The sequence below is a fragment of the Heliangelus exortis genome, chromosome 6 (assembly GCF_036169615.1).
Source record: "Heliangelus exortis chromosome 6, bHelExo1.hap1, whole genome shotgun sequence".
Lineage (NCBI taxonomy): Eukaryota > Metazoa > Chordata > Aves > Apodiformes > Trochilidae > Heliangelus > Heliangelus exortis.
In genome coordinates this window covers 37,878,118-37,898,868 of record NC_092427.1, presented here as the reverse complement: position 1 = coordinate 37,898,868, position 20,751 = coordinate 37,878,118, and the positions used below count along the sequence as shown (strand labels likewise).

Here is a 20,751-nt window from a genome sequence, read left to right as displayed (position 1 = left end):
TGAGCTGTGCTTAGGAAAAAAAAAGAACTTCCTTGCTGTACACACTTGCTATTTAATTTCTAAATATCTAAGAGACCACAGATGAGAAATGAAATAATTTGAAGCATTTTATCTAGTTTACACAGCAGAGAACAGTATGCTTGCACAATTTGTTCAGGAGTTGTATTCCACACACTTTCCCAGATATGCTCATAGCAGAAGGGAAGGGAATAGAAAGCTCACTTTAGCATCATTTGCAATTATAATTAATTGCATACAAGGGTAAGCTAAGATTTTCATTGTGCATATTTATATTTTGGGGACCTGGTTCTGCTCGTTTACAGCAGTGGAAACCAAATCACACAAATGTGATACTACTAAAAGCAAAAGAAGAGCTGGTTATTTCAGTAGGATTTTATAAACTGCTTTTATCTCCCACCAAGCAGCCAGCCCTCCAGTGAGAGGGACGTGGGTCCTGATGAGTTTCACTGCAAGACCTGCTTAGTGACTGACATGGCTGAGAGGTGGTTTCAGGCAGAAAAAAACCCCAACCTCATGCCAAATCCATTGTAGCACTCAGCTGTGGCATGTAAAATCCAGTAAGACAGCAAAACTGCATTTCTGGGAGCAGATGGGGCTGTGTCTTACCAGAACAGCCCCAAAAACAGTGAAAAGAAAGATTATACCCACATTAGACTACATAAGAAAGAAGAACTGAAGAATTCCCTGCTCCATCTCAACTTCTCCATTACTTCAGTTTTAATTGTAGAGCTGGAAGGTGGAAGAAGGTGAACAAAACTATTTTTCTCCTACCTCATTGTTTGGGTCTTGAATGACCTTATAAAGAGCTGGTACCAATGGTTTTTTTCGGTGCAATGTAGCTGCATAGCTGGAAATTTGTGTTTCAGGTAATGCCTAAAGAAAAAAAAAAGTTACCCTGATAAATCAATATTTGCAAGCACTAAAGATCACAAAAGAATTCATTTTCATCCCAACATCAATAAAAATTCCTGAAGTCCAGTAAATTAATAGTAATTCATATGCATAGCATCTGGGGGCACATACCAACTTCCAGGATTAAATCCAAAAGCAGTTTCAGATTCATCTATCACAAACCATACTCTCCAGCTTGATACAAGGACTCTTTCTTCATACTCTGTATTTAACAGGCACTTTTCAAAGTCTGTACCAAACCAACTCCAATTATTTAAGAGGTGTGGATAACCTAGAGTGAGCTTGGACAGGCTCCAGTCCCAGTAAGCAGTGTCTGTGGATTCTGCATCCTTGACTCAACAGATTTCCAACAAGAGCATGCAATAACTTCTTGTATCTCACCAGTGAGAAGAGGAATTAACTCTTAATTTAAACAACAGATTAATTTAGTACCAGTCACTGTTTAGGCATTATCCTATATTTCACTTAGCTAACTATCAATGTGCAAAATAGCTTTAAAATACTTCAGGTTCTTCATGATAAAACAATCAGGCTTATGAAGGACACAGAAAAATATTTGACTATTTTGTCTGGGTTTTGTTCCTAATTTTTTTTTAAGTTCCAAGCATTCCTACTTATTTATTGAAAATAAGGAAGGTGTTTGATCAGAAATTTGGCCAGCATTATCCAGCTGTTGGTTAAATTGTATCACCTTGATCTACACATAAATATATGCTTTAAAAACCCCACATTGCCATAGCAGTGTTCTGCTCTGCAGTAATAAATAATAAACTACTATTAGAACTATCAGTGTATGTTATGTACCTGCTGACTTCTACGCAGAGCTTTGCATGCCTCAAGGAGTTGAAAGATCAAGTAATAGTTATGTAAATTGTTAATTATTGGCCATTAAAAAAAAAAAATAAAAGCCAATGTTCTGTGGCATAAAGCCAATGGTATTTCTCTCATTCACCTCAGCTCACCTTGAATTCTGAGAGCCATTCTTCCACCACGCCTCGTTCTGATCCCAGCATTTTCTTACTTCTTTTGCTTCTCTCTTACCTTTAGAAGAGAAAGGAAAAAAGAAATTAAATAAGAGTTCCAGCAGCAAAACCTAGTTTTGTAAAATCCTACCCCAATTAGAAGCTGCTGAAGTATTTCCAGTGGAACTGTATAATAGCAAACAGCAGAAGCAGCTGCATTTTGGACAACTGGTCCCATTTGCTAACAATGATTAAACTGTTATCTTCAGAGTAGTCACAAGTACCACACACCAGTGGGGGAGGAGGAAAAAGAAGGATTCAGTGCTTCAGGCCAAAAGGTACATTATTTAAGACAAACACATCCTCCCATTCTTGCTCCCTTACCTAATATAGTAGGAAGAAAAGAAGACCCTGGAACAAATGATGTGACACATTGTAGTGCCAGTTCTAGATCCAGCAGTTTCATAAATACAGTCACTAGAAATCCTAATAGCCAAACTTTAGTCTTTAAACCTCCTCCCCACATATTTTTGTGGCTTCTTCCAGTAAACTTTATCTATGCTGGAATTCTCAGAAAAAGAGAAAACTTGCAAGGACAACTGCTGTCATTATTTTCCATTTTAAATACAACAGTCATATTCTAATATCTTCTGAATTCTCCTACATTTAACTCCCAAGGCATGAGCAAGAATGCTCAAAACACAACACCTGATTAGACAACTTTGCTTTATGTTTAAGTCATTTAACAACAAGGGTCATTTTGTCTTTCTGCATTATCTCACTGCAGGTTGGCAATACCTGGAGGTCATTAAGGTCCCAGAAAATTTCACCCTGATGAGGTGAAATGAAGCTCTAGCCTGACACTAGTGACTAAAGTCTAAGAACAGTGATCTGAAAAGGGATAAATTGAGGAGACAGTAAAATACAAGAGCTGTCTGAAGCCACACCAGACAGATGAAGACAGTGATTTTTAGTCAGGGTTTCATCAGAAGTTTATTTTTGACAGGATCTGCAGCTGCCTGTACAGAAACAAGAAGCAGAAAATCTGTGGAGGGACACTGTACTTTCAGAAATGGTTTAAAATGCTACAGAACATGCTACAGAAGGATGTAGTTTACTTTGTCTGGAAAAAGCACCATTTTCTACAGAAAATGCAACGTTCCACCTTACCTCTTTGAAGAAGTCAATTTTCTAATGGAGGAAGAGGAGGAGGAATGGAGCAGTTTTTCAACCTGGGATGCATTTGTCAAGCCTTGAAGTGGTGCCCTGTTTTCTGAAAGGTGAGAAGAAGCTCTGATGATCACAAAATAAGGAGAAATACAGTCAAGCAAAGCAAAAATTAATGCATGCATTTCTTTGGCTTTACAAACTGAAGTTAACTGAACCCACTGCAGGATGTCTGGTTCCCTCCCCAGCAAAACCCAAGCTGTACCTATTAGTGCTGCACAGAGCTTAGAAGTACCAGGTCTCTAAGAGTTGATTCAGGACTTCTAGAAGCTTCCTTAGAAGTTTAGAACTTCTTTACAAGTTTTACAGCAGGCTAGAAACACCTGCAAAACACACCTCCTGCTTCCATTCACTCCCTGGCCTGCTGCACCTTTGAGGAAAAGGAAATAAATGCACCAAGGACCATGCAGGTGTGTCTGCAAGAAACTGGTTCCACTGCACTAAATCCTCTGCATATTTATTCCAAGGTGAAGCAGCCTGAACTAAGAGCTATGAATTTCATTTCAAGAGTGTTCATGTCTCTCCCAAAACAAAACAGAAGGAAGAAAAGCCTTTATTTTAGTCTTTTTTTTTTAAAGACTAGACTTATTTTTTTCCTACTATGGCCCAGAGGTCCATATAATATGTAATAATAATAACAACAACTAATTTAGTTATTAGTAACAGTAATTAAATATAATCTAATATTTTTACATATAGACTGACTGTTAAGATTTCTGAACTAACAAACAAGCAAGTTTAAAGTCACAATAAAGCACAGAAAAGTTATGGTTGGGAACACAGCCACTTGATGTTAAAATCAAAATCAGAAGTGAATCACTGAAAAGCTTCCCCTCCAAAAAAGCACTTAAAATAACAATTTAAAAGTTTAGTAGAAAACTTATTTATTTGCCATGAAGTGGCAGAAGATGAGACATAAGGCTACCAAGTTATTAGACCTGGAATTTTTCTGTTTCATATTAAAGCAGAGTCTTGCATTGTGCATCTGCCAGTTCCAGCTGAGCTCTGAGCAGTTTCACCAACCAAAAGCCCTCTCCCAGCTCAGATCCACAAACCCATGGGTGAACTCCTGATGCTGTCACCAGATGCCCAAACATTGAAGAACTTAACTCTCATTGGGCACTTCACAACTTTGATTTCCCAGGTACACTTATGGTGACAGCTTGGGGAGGACCAGACAAGTTATAAAATATATATAAATCAAGAGGTAATGAAAACAAAGCCACCAACAGACTGAAGTACCATGAGACTGTTTAAATTACAATTTTTTTATTTGCAAACCTAGAAAGAGCTTCCCATTTTAAAGGTCTGCTATATAATTCACCTTTCCCTATATTACTGCCTTGGAAAATACCAAAGTCTGAACCAAAACTTAATGCAGTGATATACTATCAAACCCATGAAATGCAAACCTGACTGCCAGAGAACTTTGGACTTCTAGAGTAACAGACATGAAAAAGGGTTCAATCAAGTCTCATGAGAGCATGTTTTTCACTCACACCTTAAGTAAAACCATACTGACTGAAGATACTGCCATTTACCACTCTGCATTGAAACCATTAAACATGAGCAACCTGCAACTGCAAAATGACTACCCAAAAAATCAGAGCCCACAGCAGCCCTGTGCAGATACACCAATTAATACAGTGAAGACTAAAAAGAAAAGCTGCTACCAATTATTTAGTAGTTACTGTTAGCATATTTTTAAAATGAGGGGGTTTTATTGTTGGGTTTGTATATTATTTGAGGTTTTTGTTTGCTCATCTCAAAAAAGCCAGGATTTTATACTGGCTTCAAAATTCACAGAGGAGGTTACATAAATGGGACATGCACTTGAAGAATGAGTCCATTTTTTTCTGGACATCAGGAGATGCCACGATGTGTATGCATGATGAATAACAATATGATGGATTTTTACCTCCCAGGCTATGACAAGGATATTTTGCAATTAAAACCTGGACTGTCCCAACCAAAAGAGGGAAGCTTCAAGTTGCATGATCTCTTTCCAGTGCAAGAGAAAGAATTATCACTGGCAGACAATGGGTCTAAAAGAACAGAAAACCTAATTATCAATATAACTTCTTCTGCCAAGCTCCACAGCCACTGCTCTCAGCAACTTCATGGCATCTGCTGAGGAATGAAGCAGGAGCCAGAAAAGAAATCAAAATTCCTGACCACATAAAAGTGGTAGGAAGTAAATCTAAAACATGTCTAGGTAGAGCATACAAAATTGATAAGGGTGATGTTATTTGAAATACTTGCCAACATCTGATTCAAGCAACCTAAAAAGAAGTGTGTCTGAGGCAGAAAAGTGGTGAAGAGGCAGCTTGTGTAGAGACCATGAAAAAATAACTGCTAACCTGGATATATGAACAATTTCTTTTAAATGCAAAGAAAAAAGAACTCTGTATCTTAGAGGAGCATGGAATTAAGTGGTGGAGAGGTAGAATGGATAATTTCTAAGAGAACAATAGAAAATAAAACATTAAAATGTAGCAGTGTAGGGATGTCACCCTGCTAACAGAGCAGTGTTTCCCCTTCAGGACCAGTGCCATGAGGGCAATACAAAGAGATTTGAGATCAATAACACCACTTTGACACAATACTTTTTTAGACCAAGAAGAATAAAGGAGGAAAGCTAATGATGAAAGGCAACTCACAATTGATAAGCTTTACAAAAAACTTCCCTTAGACCATCTCCTCCTTTCCTGCAGAAATACACAACTTTATTCAGCTCCAGTCAATAGACTACAATAAACAGCCAGAGTAGTGATTTCCACACTGGAAAAGGGATTTAGTCCCAGGCTAATCTGACCCCAACAGAAAATCAGACCAGAAGTGGGAATGCTCAGTTTTGGTAACAACTCATTGTACTTATTTAACAGTACATGTGTTACAACATGGTTCTTACAATAAAGATCTCACAAACACCACTGATTCTCTCACATCTGCCTAAATAAACACATGATTATCTCACAACCATCTTAAATAAACACTTACATAAGCTGCCATTTTGCTAGGGACACAAAAAATAGGTTTAAAAACCAAATCAGAATCCCAGCTGCAGCTTGACCTCTTTCTACAGGTGCAAGCACACTGGCAGAACCCTCTTGGCCTCACAGCTCCATGGCACAGAGAAACAAAAACTTCCACAAGGCACAAAACTGACAAAAGCAGAAAGAAACAAACCACTCCCTGGACAGTGATCAATGCAAATCATCAGCTCAAGCACTCTCTTTAATAGGAAGGGAGCCCCTTTCCAGCTCCAGTTCCTAGGTAACTCAATAAGCAGACAGACATGCATCCCAACTTGAAAATCTAAATGCTGATGTGTTCTGTGTGTGGGATTTGGGCTGCCAGCCTTATTAGACAAGCCTTAGTCATGCAAAACAACTTGGAGAAGACGTTTCTTCCCTGCCCACTCTGACTAACTGGTGATAACCAGGCTAAAAAGCTTCCTTTTTGGGCAGCAGCAACAAGCAAGGCTCTGTGAAGATGATGGAGAAAGCCTTACCCCAGAGAAGTCACAGGTGATTGGTACCACACTTGCACACTGAGCTCCTTTCCCTATCAAAAAAAGGTCACATCAATTTCAGCTGGTGCCAAAAAAAAAAAAAAAAAAAAAAAAAGAAGACTACACAGCCCATCTGTTCCAAAAAACTCCTCTAAATTATTTGAAGGCTTACATCATCTTCTGTGCCTTCCCAAGCACCAGAAAGCTCAGCTGCCAAACCTCCTGTCTTTCTACAATCACCACAGTGGACCTGTGCTTGGCAGCTACAAAACTGCTGAAAGCAATGAGTGAATGGAAGTGCAGCCCTGAGACTGGACACTGTAGGAGAGCTGGGATTATTCTGAAGCTGATGCTTGGCTTGCCTTGCACAGAGTAGCTGCAGAAAACTATGCAAGAAAGGGGATGCAGAGAAAAGGAGGCTGGTTTGCCTCACAGAGCCCAAGCACCTGAATAAAACAAAACTGTAACACTGAAATCCCTCTCTTAGGTGTTCATGGAATGAATGAGGCAGAAAACAGAAGGGTTAAGATGATGGGGAACATGGAAGGAGACATTTACTTCTTGTGTATGAAGAATGGACTCGAGTTACAGGATTCAGGAAACAGTAATACAATAAAGAAATCACCCTGCAGCCTTAAATAAAGCAAAATACAACTTCATTATTCCATTACAAAGGCTGGAGCACTTTATAAAAATACACCCAGACGTAGGTTAGCCATAGAAAGGTTACCTTATTCTCTCAGCACCAGTTTCCTTAGAAACAACTTCACGTAGTCATCCTACACAAACCCCAAACCTTCTCTTTTTTGGATGCTGTGTAATAACCCAGCCCACGCCTCACAACCCAGGCTCATCCTCCCTTTGCATCAGCTCCTAAGCCAACCTCTCTCCCTCTCCAACTCAGGAAATGTCTCTGCTTACCAAAACATTTCCATGCAAATGACTTCCCGAGTAACCCTACCTCTCCCAGGCACCTTCCTGCTTCACAGTTTTGGTTCACGAGGTAAATATAGAAAGGCTTAACTTATAGATGCAAAATGCATAGTAAAAATAAACCTAAAAGCAGGGAAAAAAAAAAAAAAAAAAAAAAGCAAAAGCCAGCAAACTAAGACTTGCAGATCCTCAGTTAAGGGATGCTGGGTGCTAGGTACTAAAGTGAAGGGGGGCAAGCTAAGAGAGATCTTGAAACAGAATTTCTGTGGAAACAAAACCAAAACAAAACTCAAAACCAAAATGGGAAACAAAAGCAAAAAAACTCTCAACACGCACTTTGGAATGAGACTGAAAACCTTATGCTGAGAAAAATCACTACCTTGACTGCAAAAAAAAAAAAAAAAAAGGAAACACATGCAGAAACAGTTCTGGAAATAAAAAGCAAGATTCTAAGGAGCTGTAAAATCCCCATCTAACAGAAAGAAATGTGTTACATTATACAAAGTCATAAAAAAAAATTAATTTTTCTATCAATTCCAGACCAATAAAACACCAATATTCTTGCTGCAGTATCTGCTACCAACTGTAATTCACACAAACTGGAATTTAGTTTACCTATTCATTAATTTACCTAACCTCCTTTTTTTCTACCCTAAATATTCCCAAAGAGATAAAACCCAGAGGAGCCTGCTGAAAATAATGAAATCCCTCATTCTGATCTTTCCAGCTTCCAGATGGCAAAGCCTTCAGCTCCAGGGAGCAGAGTGGAAGTGAAGGAGGCTGAGGTGACAGGTTTGCCCTCCCCATCCATACACTTGCATATCCACAGACTCTTAAATGAGTGGAATCTTCAAATTTACCTGAACTTACTTTCACTGTAGCTAAAATGATGTCACATTATTCCTTCTTCCTTTTGAAGTGATACAGTGTGAATATGGAGATCAAAGGTAAACTTTCAGAAGGCCAGAGTTAAAGGATATATTCCTTTAGTGCATAATGCCAGGAATTCCATACCTGTGATTCAGATGCACCACTCACATTTAAGATGGATGGTTTTCAAGGATAAAATTAACTCTGACTGATATTCTGGTCTTGCTTTTCCAGTACAGGCTCCCTGACTGTAAAAAGCAAGCTGAAGGACAAACATAGTTACATGGAACATCACTGCTCATTCATCAAGAAAACTCAACTTGAGAGCAGCACGAAACACACACAGGGGCTCCTTGTTATTCACAGGAAAATCAGAGCAACAGCAAGAATTCAGAAACCTAAGACCTGCTGCAGCTTTCAGAGTCAAAACCCCTCAGAACAAAGCTGCCTCTGCTGCTCCCCCCTGTTCCTTTACAGCTTGGCACCTTCCACGCCATGCACCAGTGTTATTTCAGTGTCAATCATTCCCATTCTTGTTTGCTGAAAGTTACAGAGCTTTTGAGAACTGCAAAGAACAACCTTTAAATGAGGAGAAAAAAAAAAAAAAGATATTTCATATCGAGATGAAATTATATTGAGGTTTATATTGAGATTTATACTGCAATTAGCTCATGCAGGTCAGAGTTTCCACAGAGGAGTAAACACCTGTTCCTGACCCTCTCAATTCTGCTCAACACCATCCATAAAGAGCTTGCTTGCTTGCTTGCTTCCCTTTCCTTCCTTCCTTCCCTTTCCTTCCATCATTCCTTCCTTCCTTCCCTTTCCTTCCCTTTCCTTCCATCCTTCCCTTTCCTTCCTTCCTTCCCTTTCCTCCTTCCTTCCTTCCCTCCTTCCTTCCCTTTCCTTCCTTCCCTTCCCTTTCCTTCCTTCCTTCCTTCCTTCCTTCCTTCCTTCCTTCCTTCCTTCCTTCCTTCCTTCCTTCCCTTTCCTTCCCTTTCCTTCCCTTTCCTTCCCTTTCCTTCCCTTTCCTTCCCTTTCCTTCCCTTTCCTTCCCTTTCCTTCCCTTTCCTTCCCTTTCCTTCCCTTTCCTTCCTCCCTTCCCATCAGGTGTCCCCAGCTGACCCCATGCAGTGAGGTAACTGAGCTACAAACACTGATGCTCAGGACCAACCCCATTAACCTCACCAGGATTCCTCCAGAGCAAGAAGTGACCTGGCTTTCACTGGACCCCTCCTGCACAGCACAGAGAGCACCAGTGCCCCAGGAGAAAGCAGGAGCCTTCTGCATCACCTCCACAGAAGCTGCAGGTGGTGTCCTGTCCCAGGGAGGTGTGTGCCCCTTCCCTGTGAAATAACTGCACGAGAATTCAAACACTGGGGAGGGCAAACTGGTGCAACAGCTACACCAGCTTCCCCTTTCCTCTTGGTGTGAGTTTAATCATTGATCTTCACTGCTGAATAGTTAAACACAATGCACATTGTTTACACAAGTCCTGCTGCTGCTGGTAAACCAGTGTCAGGACTAGTTAATACTCCACTGTCAACTGCTTTATTTTTATATATATTTTTAAGCAGTGACTGAGGAGCACTAAGTTACTGACACACACTGTAGTGTTTCTTGGGGGGGGGGGGGCTGTTTCATTGATTATTTTTTTTTAACATGAAGTTTTTTGTTGCTTGTGGTGTTTTTTGCTTTGTTTGTGGGGTTTTTGTTTGGCTTCTTTTTTTTCTGGGACACAACTATGCATACAATCCCTTCAGGAATGTAAATCCAGTACTAATAACTTAAAACAAGCAGATCTTTTATGCAACCTGTTGGACAAGACTTGCCACAATGCTTTTCATTTATCTAAGCTATGGATCAGTAAAAAAAAAAACAACAAAACAAACAAACCAAGAAAACCAACAAACAACAACAAAAAAAAAATACCCCAAAACCAAACAAAACAAAACCAAACAAGCAAATAAGTAAATAAATAAACAACCAACAAAAAAACCCAACCAGCCCAGGTACAGCCCTGATGCCTTCAGCTGAGATACAAACCCTTATTTCTTCCCCCAGCTCCTGTGGAAACATGAGCAAGGTACTAAATGCATCTTTTCTACTCACAGCCTCAACATTTTTCAAGGTTTTTTGTCAAACAGTGCCCTAAAGCACTGTCGGAATCTTTCAGGATTACAAAAAATGAGAGCTCTAACAGGCAGCACCAAAAATCCCTGTGCCCTTCCCTCCAGTTTGGGGTGGAGGGAGGAATGGGATTTATTTTTATGTGGCCAATGTCAAAATGTTCTGTGTTTTCAAATGTATTTTCCTGCAGTGAAAAACCAATGTCAGAAATCCTCACTGAGGACTCGGTGTTCCAAACTTCAGCCATTTTTACATAACCTCCCCCTGACATGGAGAAGCTCTGGGATTTTGTCTGCAATACTAAATAGTTTTCCTGCTTGAAAAAGCAAAACAAAACAATAAAAAAACCAACACAACAAAAAAAAAAAAACACACTTCAAAAGCAATTGGTGGAACAGTTTTTCCTTCCCTCAAGTCTCCTGAGTAAATTTGCCTTTGAAAGGAACCCCAGACATGGTCTTATATGCACACCTCAGAGTTGTTACTGCTTTTTGCAACAATAACTTTTTTCAGCAATATTACATCTTCTTGGAACAGAAATACCTCCACAAGAACCCTGCTAAATGTGGTGTCCTTATTATAATAATATTATTCCTATATTATGCAGTCACAGTGTCCCTCTAGGCAATGCTTATGATCTTTTTTTTTTTTTTTGTATTCATTGGCAATGCAGCAAATCCAGCTTATTATTTCAAACACATCATCACAAATTTTTAATCAAAGCCCAAGTTTAATAAAATAACCTGTTCAAAGTGGCACTCCTCTGTTCTCTATGCAACTATGCTGATAAGAATCAGCAGCATTTACCAGGGTTCAAGCACCAGGCACTTGACATTATTAGGTTATAAATTTCTTTGAGTAAGGAATATACTCATCTGACCCCCCTGCTGCAGCCCTCTCCACAAAACTCATGCAGCCTCTCAAGGGCACCTCACTGACAGAAGAGACAGAAATAGTGAGGTTACTGGAAAGCAGAGAGTGGACCTGCAGAGACAGCACTGAGTAACTTCCTCCCAAGCAGGGTTCATCAGCTACAAAGGCAAAACTGCCACAAAAAACCCAAAACCAACAAAAATCCCAACAAGTGAAAGCCAACCCAGAGAGTCCACGTGTGACTCCTTCAGTAGGGGAAAAAACTGCTCTGGACAAAATACAAATCCAGACTTAACACTCTGGTGCTTGCAATTAGGTGCAGATTTGCAAGTTAAGGTGATTATACAATAATTATTGCTTATCAGTGAGCAACAGGAATCTCGTACTGGGGGGTGGGGGTGGGAAAATCCTCATGATTTCTGTCTTACCTGCCATCTAACCTCTTGAACAATAGACTTTTGTAACCATATTTTGATGATTTTGTTTCCTAATCAGCTCTCTCTGTTTCACTCGAATAATTAAAAAGCAAAAAATAAGGCTGCAACTCCAAACATTCTCCTGCATTAAAAAAGGTAAATGCTAATTAAAAAAAACCCCAAACATGTCCCAGATGCAACACATATGCAGCATTTACACATCCCAGGAAGCTACAAAGTCTGCAGTCACAAAGACAAGGAGATACTCACCACTATCCCTTCCAAGTCAACACACATTACTGAAGCACAATGCCCTGGCAGTTCACAGAAACAGGAATAAAAGAACTATCACAGGAATTCTCCACAAAGCCAGCATATGCTGGAAAAATATTTTATCAAAATCTACCCACTGGAATATGAATTTGAAATATCTCAAAATCTGATACAGATAAAAACCCCTTAGGTGGGGATTAAGGTTTTCTGATTAACACAATAGTGTCCATTTAAGATGTGTCTCAAGACCAAATATTTATTATCAAAACAAGCTATTAACTACAGTCTCTGGTAGGTCACAGTCACGAGAGTATCACCAGTAGAAAAGAGCAGTTGACCATCACACCCACACACATCTTCACCAGCCAAACCTGCTACACTTCTACAAACTGTTGCAGTCAACTGACTGCAGTGCTGGCAGAAAAAATACCACAAAACCCAAACAAAACACCAAAAAAAAACCCCAAAAGGCATAGCAGCCTTTAGGATTGATACATCAAATTTTAATTTATTAGATGAAATTAAGATCTAGAGGAACCCTCCTCTTTACTTCAGTTTCCTTGAACTTCCTTCTGCTTCTTACCCCAACCCCAGTGTTCTGTCTTCAGCACAGACCAATACCTACAGCTGAGAAAAAGGGCCCTGAGGAAACAAAAAACCACTTTTTAAGCATATGGTTAATTATACATCACCAAATAATGGGGACACCCTTTGGCAGTCAGCACAATACCTGATTGGCAGCATCAGTGCTAATTACTATTGCCCACTGACCCCTCAGTCAGCCCAGAACCCATCTGCAGCCCTTAACCCCATTAGGGCTTTGTGCACAACAAATGGGAAATCCCACACTTGCACGTTTGGTTTTCTGCCCCAGCATCATGAGTTTTAGTCAAAGTAGCCAGAAAACAAGGGGAAAATTAGAAACAAAGTTTGTGTATAAACATCTCTGCGGAATTTATTAGCACATCTCCAACTATTTTCCTAAAAATTCTGGAGTTTAAATCTGGGCTAACTTGTCAAAACAACAGCTACCCAGAAAATGCTAACATTTAAATTCAATTTAAAAAGATAATTAGTGCAGCAGTTTTGCTTTTGCCATGTACACTGTAAAAATTAAATGCTAAAACCCACAGCAGGCCTGCAGCTAACTGAAAGGATTCACCCCATATAAAAGTAATAAAGCCAAGCATGCACTCAAAGTGCTCTGTGCAGTGACACCTGGAACACAACATGAGTGCACAATGCAGCTGCCATCTGAATGGTTTAAACCTCAAAAAGCACTTTTCTGTGGCTGAAGAGAGTGTAACATCCCAACTCTCACTTCTGTGTGTGGGAAGAAGGGAACACAGGGATGTTCACCACGGATGCAGGGAAGGCACACACTGCCAGGATGACAAAATAATCAATAAATGCAGCTGATGAAGGCTCACCTCAGATCAGTCCAGCATTAGGTGTTTCCTTGCTACTTTAATTCAGCTCAGCCTCCAGATTCCCATCTCTGTATTTCCATGGGTAACACCCAAGTGTTGGGAGATGTTTCCATGAAGCCCTGGTTGCTCTGACATGGGGAGATGTGCACTGCAATCTGCTGCAGCTCATTAACATGAATTAAGCTATCAGAATGGCTCCCGTGAAGCTTGGCAAAGACAGCACCACCTCCTGCAATTTTCCCAAGGAATTACCACAAGCATGGCATGAGAAATTCCAGAAACTTAAGGATATTACTGTTTGAAACTGTTTCACAGAGGCCACACTGAAGAGAGCCCACCAGGTGCCCCCATTGGGCAGTTATATAATTATCAAGAAGAATTTGATACACACAATTAACACAATCTAGAGGCAGCTCAGGAAGCTCAGCAAATTCTGCCTAAGGCCTGTTCTAGCCTAAGAGCAAGGAACAAGCAGCTTGAAAAAAAAACCAACACAAAACCAACCCCAAAATCAAGCCCCGTGCACAATAGGAACTGGTCATTCATCCATTCCACACCCACAACCCCTCATTCTCCTGTGTGTCCAGATTTAGCTCACAGCTCTGTGCTGTTCTGGCTTGACTGAACATCTTAAAATAAAAAAAGAAAAAGAAAAAGCAGTGGAAAGTTCTCCAGTGCTACAGAGAACCAGGAGCCCTAGCTTGGGTAAATCCTTCACCTGCACACCCCACATTTTTAATGTAAAAGGGCACATTATTATTACTTAACAAATAAAAAAATAAATAAAAAAGAAAAGAAAATAAAAGAAAAAAGAAAAAAAAAAAAGAGAAAAAAAGAAAAATAAAAGAAAAAGAAAAAGCAGTGGAAAGTTCTCCAGTGCTACAGAGAACCAGGAGCCCTAGCTTGGGTAAATCCTTCACCTGCACACCCCACATTTTTTTAATGTAAAAGGGCACATTATTATTACTTAACAAATAAAAAAATAAATAAAAAAGAAAAGAAAATAAAAGAAAAAAGAAAAAAAAAAAAGAGAAAAAAAGAAAAATAAAAGAAAAAGAAAAAGCAGTGGAAAGTTCTCCAGTGCTACAGAGAACCAGGAGCCCTAGCTTGGGTAAATCCTTCACCAGCACACCCCACATTTCTATGTAAAAGGGCACATTATTATTACTTCACCATCTCCACAATCACTTCTTGTGTAATTTCACTGAAGTAGATGGACTTTAACCAATCATCTGTCTGTGCCACTGCTGCTCTGAAAATACCAAGAGCTGGAAAAGGAATTACCAGCCCCTCCTGCTCTTACACTACTGCTGCACCAAGACAGAGCTGCACTATCAGGACTGGGTCCTAAGCACAAGCACAACCATCAGTTTTGCCTCCTGAAGGGCAATTTTGTGTATTTTCAGGCAAAGCAAAAGGTTACAACAGGAGCCTGGAAATTTACACTCTGACCTGGATGGGTTTCACAGAAGTAAATGCAAATCCTAGCATTGACTTCACTGTGCCAGAAGCAGGAAGAATTTTCATGTGGACTCTAGATTGTGAGTATCCACATTTTTCAGTGAGGTGACATTTTTAAAGTTGCATGCAGATATTAAAGCCCTTTTTAATGACTGTTTTTACCTGCCATGTGTGTTCCCAACCATAAAGCACATGAGACAACAGCCATGTGCAGAAACACGACGTATTTTTCAAAAAAAATCACATTAAAAATATATATACACATATGTAGAGTAATAAAAAGGAGCACTCAGGTTTTTTGCCTGACTCTGACTCTTGACAAATTGCTCACTCCACCCCCTCCATGACTAAGTTGCCGTGGAAGCCTCCTGGAACACAATCTCAGCTGCAGGTCACAGATGCCCCCTCCCCTCCCTCATCAGCCACCCCCATGAAGGGGGTGCCACCTTCCCTGAAGCAGCTGGTGGCATTGCATGGCATGGCAGATCCTCACAAAGTTCAGGTTTAAAAAAATAAAATAAAATTAAAAAAAAAAAAAAAAATCTAGCTAATGCGATTTCAGATGTAGGAAATATTTAAATTTGCAGGGACAAGCTAAGCTTAAGCTATTTCTAAGCCAAAATCTGCTACAGTTCTGCCCACGTGTCTCAGGAATCTTGGTGCTCTGGGGTACTTAGGAACAACTACTATGAGCTCCTTCTGTATTTTTTCTAAATGAAGTTTTCTACCTTGTGGCCCCAAATCACAAGAGAGGCAGCAACACAGAGGGGCTGCTCTCCAGCCTCTGCTAAAGCTCCAGCTATCCTCACACCTAAAGGAGACAGAAAGGACAAAGCAGAAAATCAGATCAGGAGGTGGAAAGAGAAACAGACACCAGAACTCTCAGAAACAGCCAACCTATTAGAATAAAAAGGAAATAAAGGCAACCAAGGAGAAAAACACAAGCATTTTTTCCACGTATTTCACCTCATTATCTTTCAACCCAGGATCTTCCCAGCTGAATGGCCATGAAAAATAAGAGCATTCTTCTCAACCTTCTTACTGTCTTTCCAGATAAATGAAGAATAATTGCCCCCGCCCCAAGATGGATCAAGGCAGGGCAGAAGCAGGGAGGAAGACACTAAATAAAATTCCATTTTCAAGTTCACAAACGACTAAACACAGAGGATGGAAAGAGGAAAAAGACCAAAAATCCCAGAAGTAGCAGCATGGGCCTGTATGAATCAGCAACCCAGAGTCATGCAGCCTGCCCAGATGTCCATGTCATACATTTCACTTCAACACAATGAACAGTAATGTGTAACTATTTAAAGAACTCACAAACCTTACATAATGCAGACACCAGTACAGAAGGCCCAGCCACTTCAGTTCTCTGAAGAACCCCAAAATAAGTAAAATAAAAAAGCACAGTAAGAATTGTGATTGCTAATAAAATATCTGTTGAAGAAGATAACCACAAGTGACTGAATGTTTTCAAACAGAACCCACAGCATGGGAAGAACTGGATTTCAGAAGAAAAGGATCTCTCATGGTGACAGAGTAACACTGCTGTGGACCTCAGCCTTCAGGGTGCAAGATTCAAATTACTCTCCAGTGGCATTAAATTAAAATATGCAGATTAGTTTGAAAGGAGCTACATGGTTTGTTAAACAAATATCTTCCATGACCACGTTACTTATTATTCTTAAAAACATTGAAAATGAGCAGGAAAGTCAGACAACAAGCATCTGTAGCACATCATCTTCTTTGGCTCTAAAGAAAACAGAATATAAACAGCCTGTGCCCACAGTGATTATATTTGATGGGAAAATGTAACACTAAGAGGAGAATTTCTAATGGCCATACAGCAATATTCATTACAATGCAAAGCTTCTACTGTTATTGTTAATCTGCAGCATATGTGGGAACAGTCTGCCAGGTGTGTGTTATTTCACCCAGCTCCTGATCAAGGTTTTCATGAAGGTTCTCTTCTCTGTGGTAGTGCTGACAGTAAAGGATTTGGGTTTACAGTAGGGTTTTACTATTTTCTTTAATCAGAAATGCCTCTCTCCACCTTGTAGTGCAAGTTTAGAAACTAAAATCAAAAACCAAACAAATAAAAAAAGACAGTTTGAATTATTTGTCTCGTTATTAGAAGCATGAATTATCCAAGCAAAGAAGCAGAGAGAAAAATTCAACCAGCCTGCTATATTGCCTGCACTTGGAGATACAAGCACAAGCACAGAATGCTTTTTTAATCTCAAAAAAAAAAACTCTGCACCTATCTGGACACACTGAAACTTAAGAAATTCCACTTAAATGTAAGAAAAAAAAAAAAATCAAACCACAACAAACTTATTTAGCACAAGGTCGTTTAGACACTGGAACGAGTTACCCATAGAGCTGGTGGAGATATCCCAAATCCAACTGGGCAATTTCCCCAGGAATGTGCCTCAGGTTTCCTACTTTGAACAAGGGGGTTAAGCTCCAGGATTGCCAGAGAGCTCTCCCTTCCAACCTCAACCATCCTTGAATTCTGCTTTTTGAGCACCTCTACTTCTGTCAAAGACGATGACAAAAAATAAAGGTTCAGAGAAAAAAAAAAACACCAGATAATTTGGATAATACCTGGCAGTGCAAATCTTTCCCCCAGACATCCCCTCTATGTTACAGCCACATTCACAGCCTACAGGAAATGTCTGAACAATTTACACCACTCAGGAGTTAATGCTTCCTTGAACACAGCACTGCATGAGATTTCATCTGCTACAAGCAAACAACTGCAAGTGAAGCACTGAGGAAGGCAGCACTGAGGAAGGCAGCACTGAGGAAGGCAGCACTGAGGAAGGCAGCACTGAGGAAGGCAGCACTGAGGAAGGCAGCACTGAGGAAGGCAGCACTGAGGAAGGCAGCACTGAGGAAGGCAGCACTGAGGAAGGCAGCACTGAGGAAGGCAGCACTGAGGAAGGCAGCACTGAGGAAGGCAGCACTGAGGAAGGCAGCACTGAGGAAGGCAGCACTGAGGAAGGCAGCACTGAGGAAGGCAGGAATTCCTTCCCACAACCACTCCACACGGAGGTGCTGACAACTGACTGGAGCAGGCAGGCAAGCTGCAGCCTGGTGCCTGCCTCTGCTCAGCTCAATTCCCCCTGAAAAGAGCCCTGTTCCTCAGTGAGCATTCCTGGGGCACAGGTGTCCTTCACCAGGGGGCAGCTTTTCCTGATACCACTTTATACCTTAACATAAGGAAAAGCAAAGGAATCTCCAACTATTTTCCTGCCCAGACAAGCATTGCAGTGAATGTGTTACCCTGGACCTTTAAAGATTCTCAGCTTGTATCAAACTGCTTGGGAGAGAGCCAAACCCTCCTGCCTCTCCCCAGACGGAACAGGGAGTATCACATGAAGCTCTCAGGTAACAGGCTCAAAACAGAGCAGAGGAAGCACCTCCTCACACAACACACCAACTATGGAGCTTATTGTGCCAGAAAACACCCTGGATGCAAAAAACACACGTGGGCTCAGTGACTTTTACAGATTAAGTACATCAATGGAATAAAAATCCATAAAAAACCCCCCATCCCCACAGAGACACAGTGAGAGCTGACCCAAGGAGTAACCTTATCTGCCTGCCCAGGAAAAGAGCAACAAAGCAACACCTGCTCTCAAATACTCCTTAGCTCTGGGGACAACCAGGGCTGGAAAAAATGGATCTGTGACCTACCAGGATCCCAGGGCTCTGGGCTGAGACTGTGATGCTGTCCATAGAACATTCAGCTATTGAAGGTGGCCCAAAAAGATCAATTTTTTTCCCCACCTCTAGTAGTTTGTTGTGGTTTGTTGTTTTTGTTTTTTTTTTTTAACAAAACATCCACAGAAACCAAGGTGGACTAAAGAAAGATCTCTTCCACCAGCATGGCAATGAAAGCAGGACTGACCATTTTATTCAAATGACAAAAAGGCTTCCTGTGACTTGCAAATGAGTACTAACACCAAGCTGGAGAAAGTAACCTGCAATTTCAGGAAAGAAAGATGTAGTATTTAAGTAGTACAAACATGCATTAAGATACTGAGCTAAAAACCACCCCAGCAACAGAAGCAGGGATCCCAGCAAATCATAACTGGCATGGCTGGATGCATGGTAACAGAGCTGCAGCACAGAACACTTCATCTGCTCAGTAACCACCATGGCCACGAATATTATTAAAAAAGGAAGTGAACAAGCCACAGAGAGTACTGATTATTTGTACATGGAGTCACAATGACCTTCCCTGACTAAAGGACACTCAGATTTTTACTTTTTCTTTACACAAGATGAAAATTTATTTATGTTAGTTCCTTCCTTGTGGATACTTTTCATTTCCTCAGACTGACACTGTAACTATGGTGAAGTTTCCTTCTCAAACACAGGTTGTAGCAAGGCTGTAAACCCCCTGAAATGCTGCAGACACACTCATTTGGTGAAAATACAGCTTCAGAAAGCTCCCTCTACTCCCAAAGCATCACATCCCTCAGTCTCTGCAGTCTTATTTTGAAAGAAAAGGAAATTTAGGAAGCAAAAGATTAAGCAGCCCCATTGCAGAGTGAATCTATCAGCTGCACACAGGTTTTCCTGTCAAAAAAAAAGCTGGGTGGGGGGAAGCAGCTCTCCAAAACCCTGTTAATCCTTGAAAGCAACAATGCAAGTGCAATCTTCTGCTGTGACTCTGTCCAACCCCCCCAGGTCAGACAGGGTGAATGTTCTGTGGACAGGACTTTTATGTTGATGGGCTCAGTGATGCCAGAAAAGCACAGCTCCATGCATAAATACTCTCCCAAGCACCACCAAGAGAAATAATAAACAAAACAAAAAGCATAAACAAAGCAAGGATTTTGTAATTTTCCTTTAAAAAAAAAAGAAAACAAAACCAAGGTCTCTAAGGCATCCCTGGGCCACTCAACAATATTTTCCTGAGGAAAATATCAACATTCCTCAGCAAGGTCAGACTTTGAACACCTCCCAGCCACAGTAAGAAACAAAAAATACTTCCCAGGTACCTGACACAGCTCCATTCTCTGCAAGGCAGAGCCTCAACTCCCAGGTATATCAGGAATTAAGAGGTATATCAGGAATTAAGAGGTATATCAGGAATTAAGAGGTATATCAGGAACTAAGAGCTCCCTGGCACTTCCACCCCACAGACAATCACAAATGTGTCTCCTCTCATCCCCACACTGCAGCCACAAAGAGGCTGCTCTGAACCTTGCAGACTTCATCTGTGCAGGAAAAACACCCCCCTGAAAGCAGCCAGAGGCACTCTGGATTAAAGAGAGCAGCCAGAGGCACTCAGGATTAAACAGATGGCACTCTGTTTGGAGCAGTGTCCCTGTTAATAACATGGCAATGGCGTTCCTCCTGCAGCTCTCCTCCTGCACTCCCAGTATCCCCGGCAAAAAACCAACACCCTGAAACCCCAGAAGCGTCAGGATATTTTTTAAAAAAGGCTACCACAGCCTGCCCAAAAATTCTGCTACAGCATCATGCTCTAAATCAGTGCCGGTTCCCCTCCTTATGAGGGCAGCAGAAAGGCTCCTGCTGCACTCCCCCTGCCCATCGGGGGATGATTCCAGGCGCTAGAACTCGGTGGGTGAGCACTTCACTTCCACCTGTTCCCTTCCAAACCACGGGGACCGCGGCCTCAACCTCGAGGAACATTAAAGGAGAAAATAAAAACAAAATACCAACGACTTCTCGAGGTCGGAAGGCAACCCCGG

General features: G+C 40.9%; 1 protein-coding gene across 3 annotated transcripts in view; it reads right to left on the bottom strand.

Annotated features, from left to right (window-relative positions):
- HYCC2 (hyccin PI4KA lipid kinase complex subunit 2) overlaps window positions 1-20,751 on the bottom strand; it is a 43,520-nt gene that overhangs the window by 22,162 nt on the left and 607 nt on the right. For all 3 annotated transcript variants that reach the window (XM_071747914.1, XM_071747913.1, XM_071747915.1), the window contains 3 exons: window positions 3,066-3,168; window positions 1,896-1,974; window positions 793-894 (listed from right to left, as the gene is read on the bottom strand). In XM_071747914.1, the coding sequence (XP_071604015.1) occupies window positions 793-894; window positions 1,896-1,946 (153 nt within the window). In that variant the 5' untranslated portion in view covers window positions 1,947-1,974; window positions 3,066-3,168. The remainder of the gene's footprint in view (window positions 1-792; window positions 895-1,895; window positions 1,975-3,065; window positions 3,169-20,751) is intronic.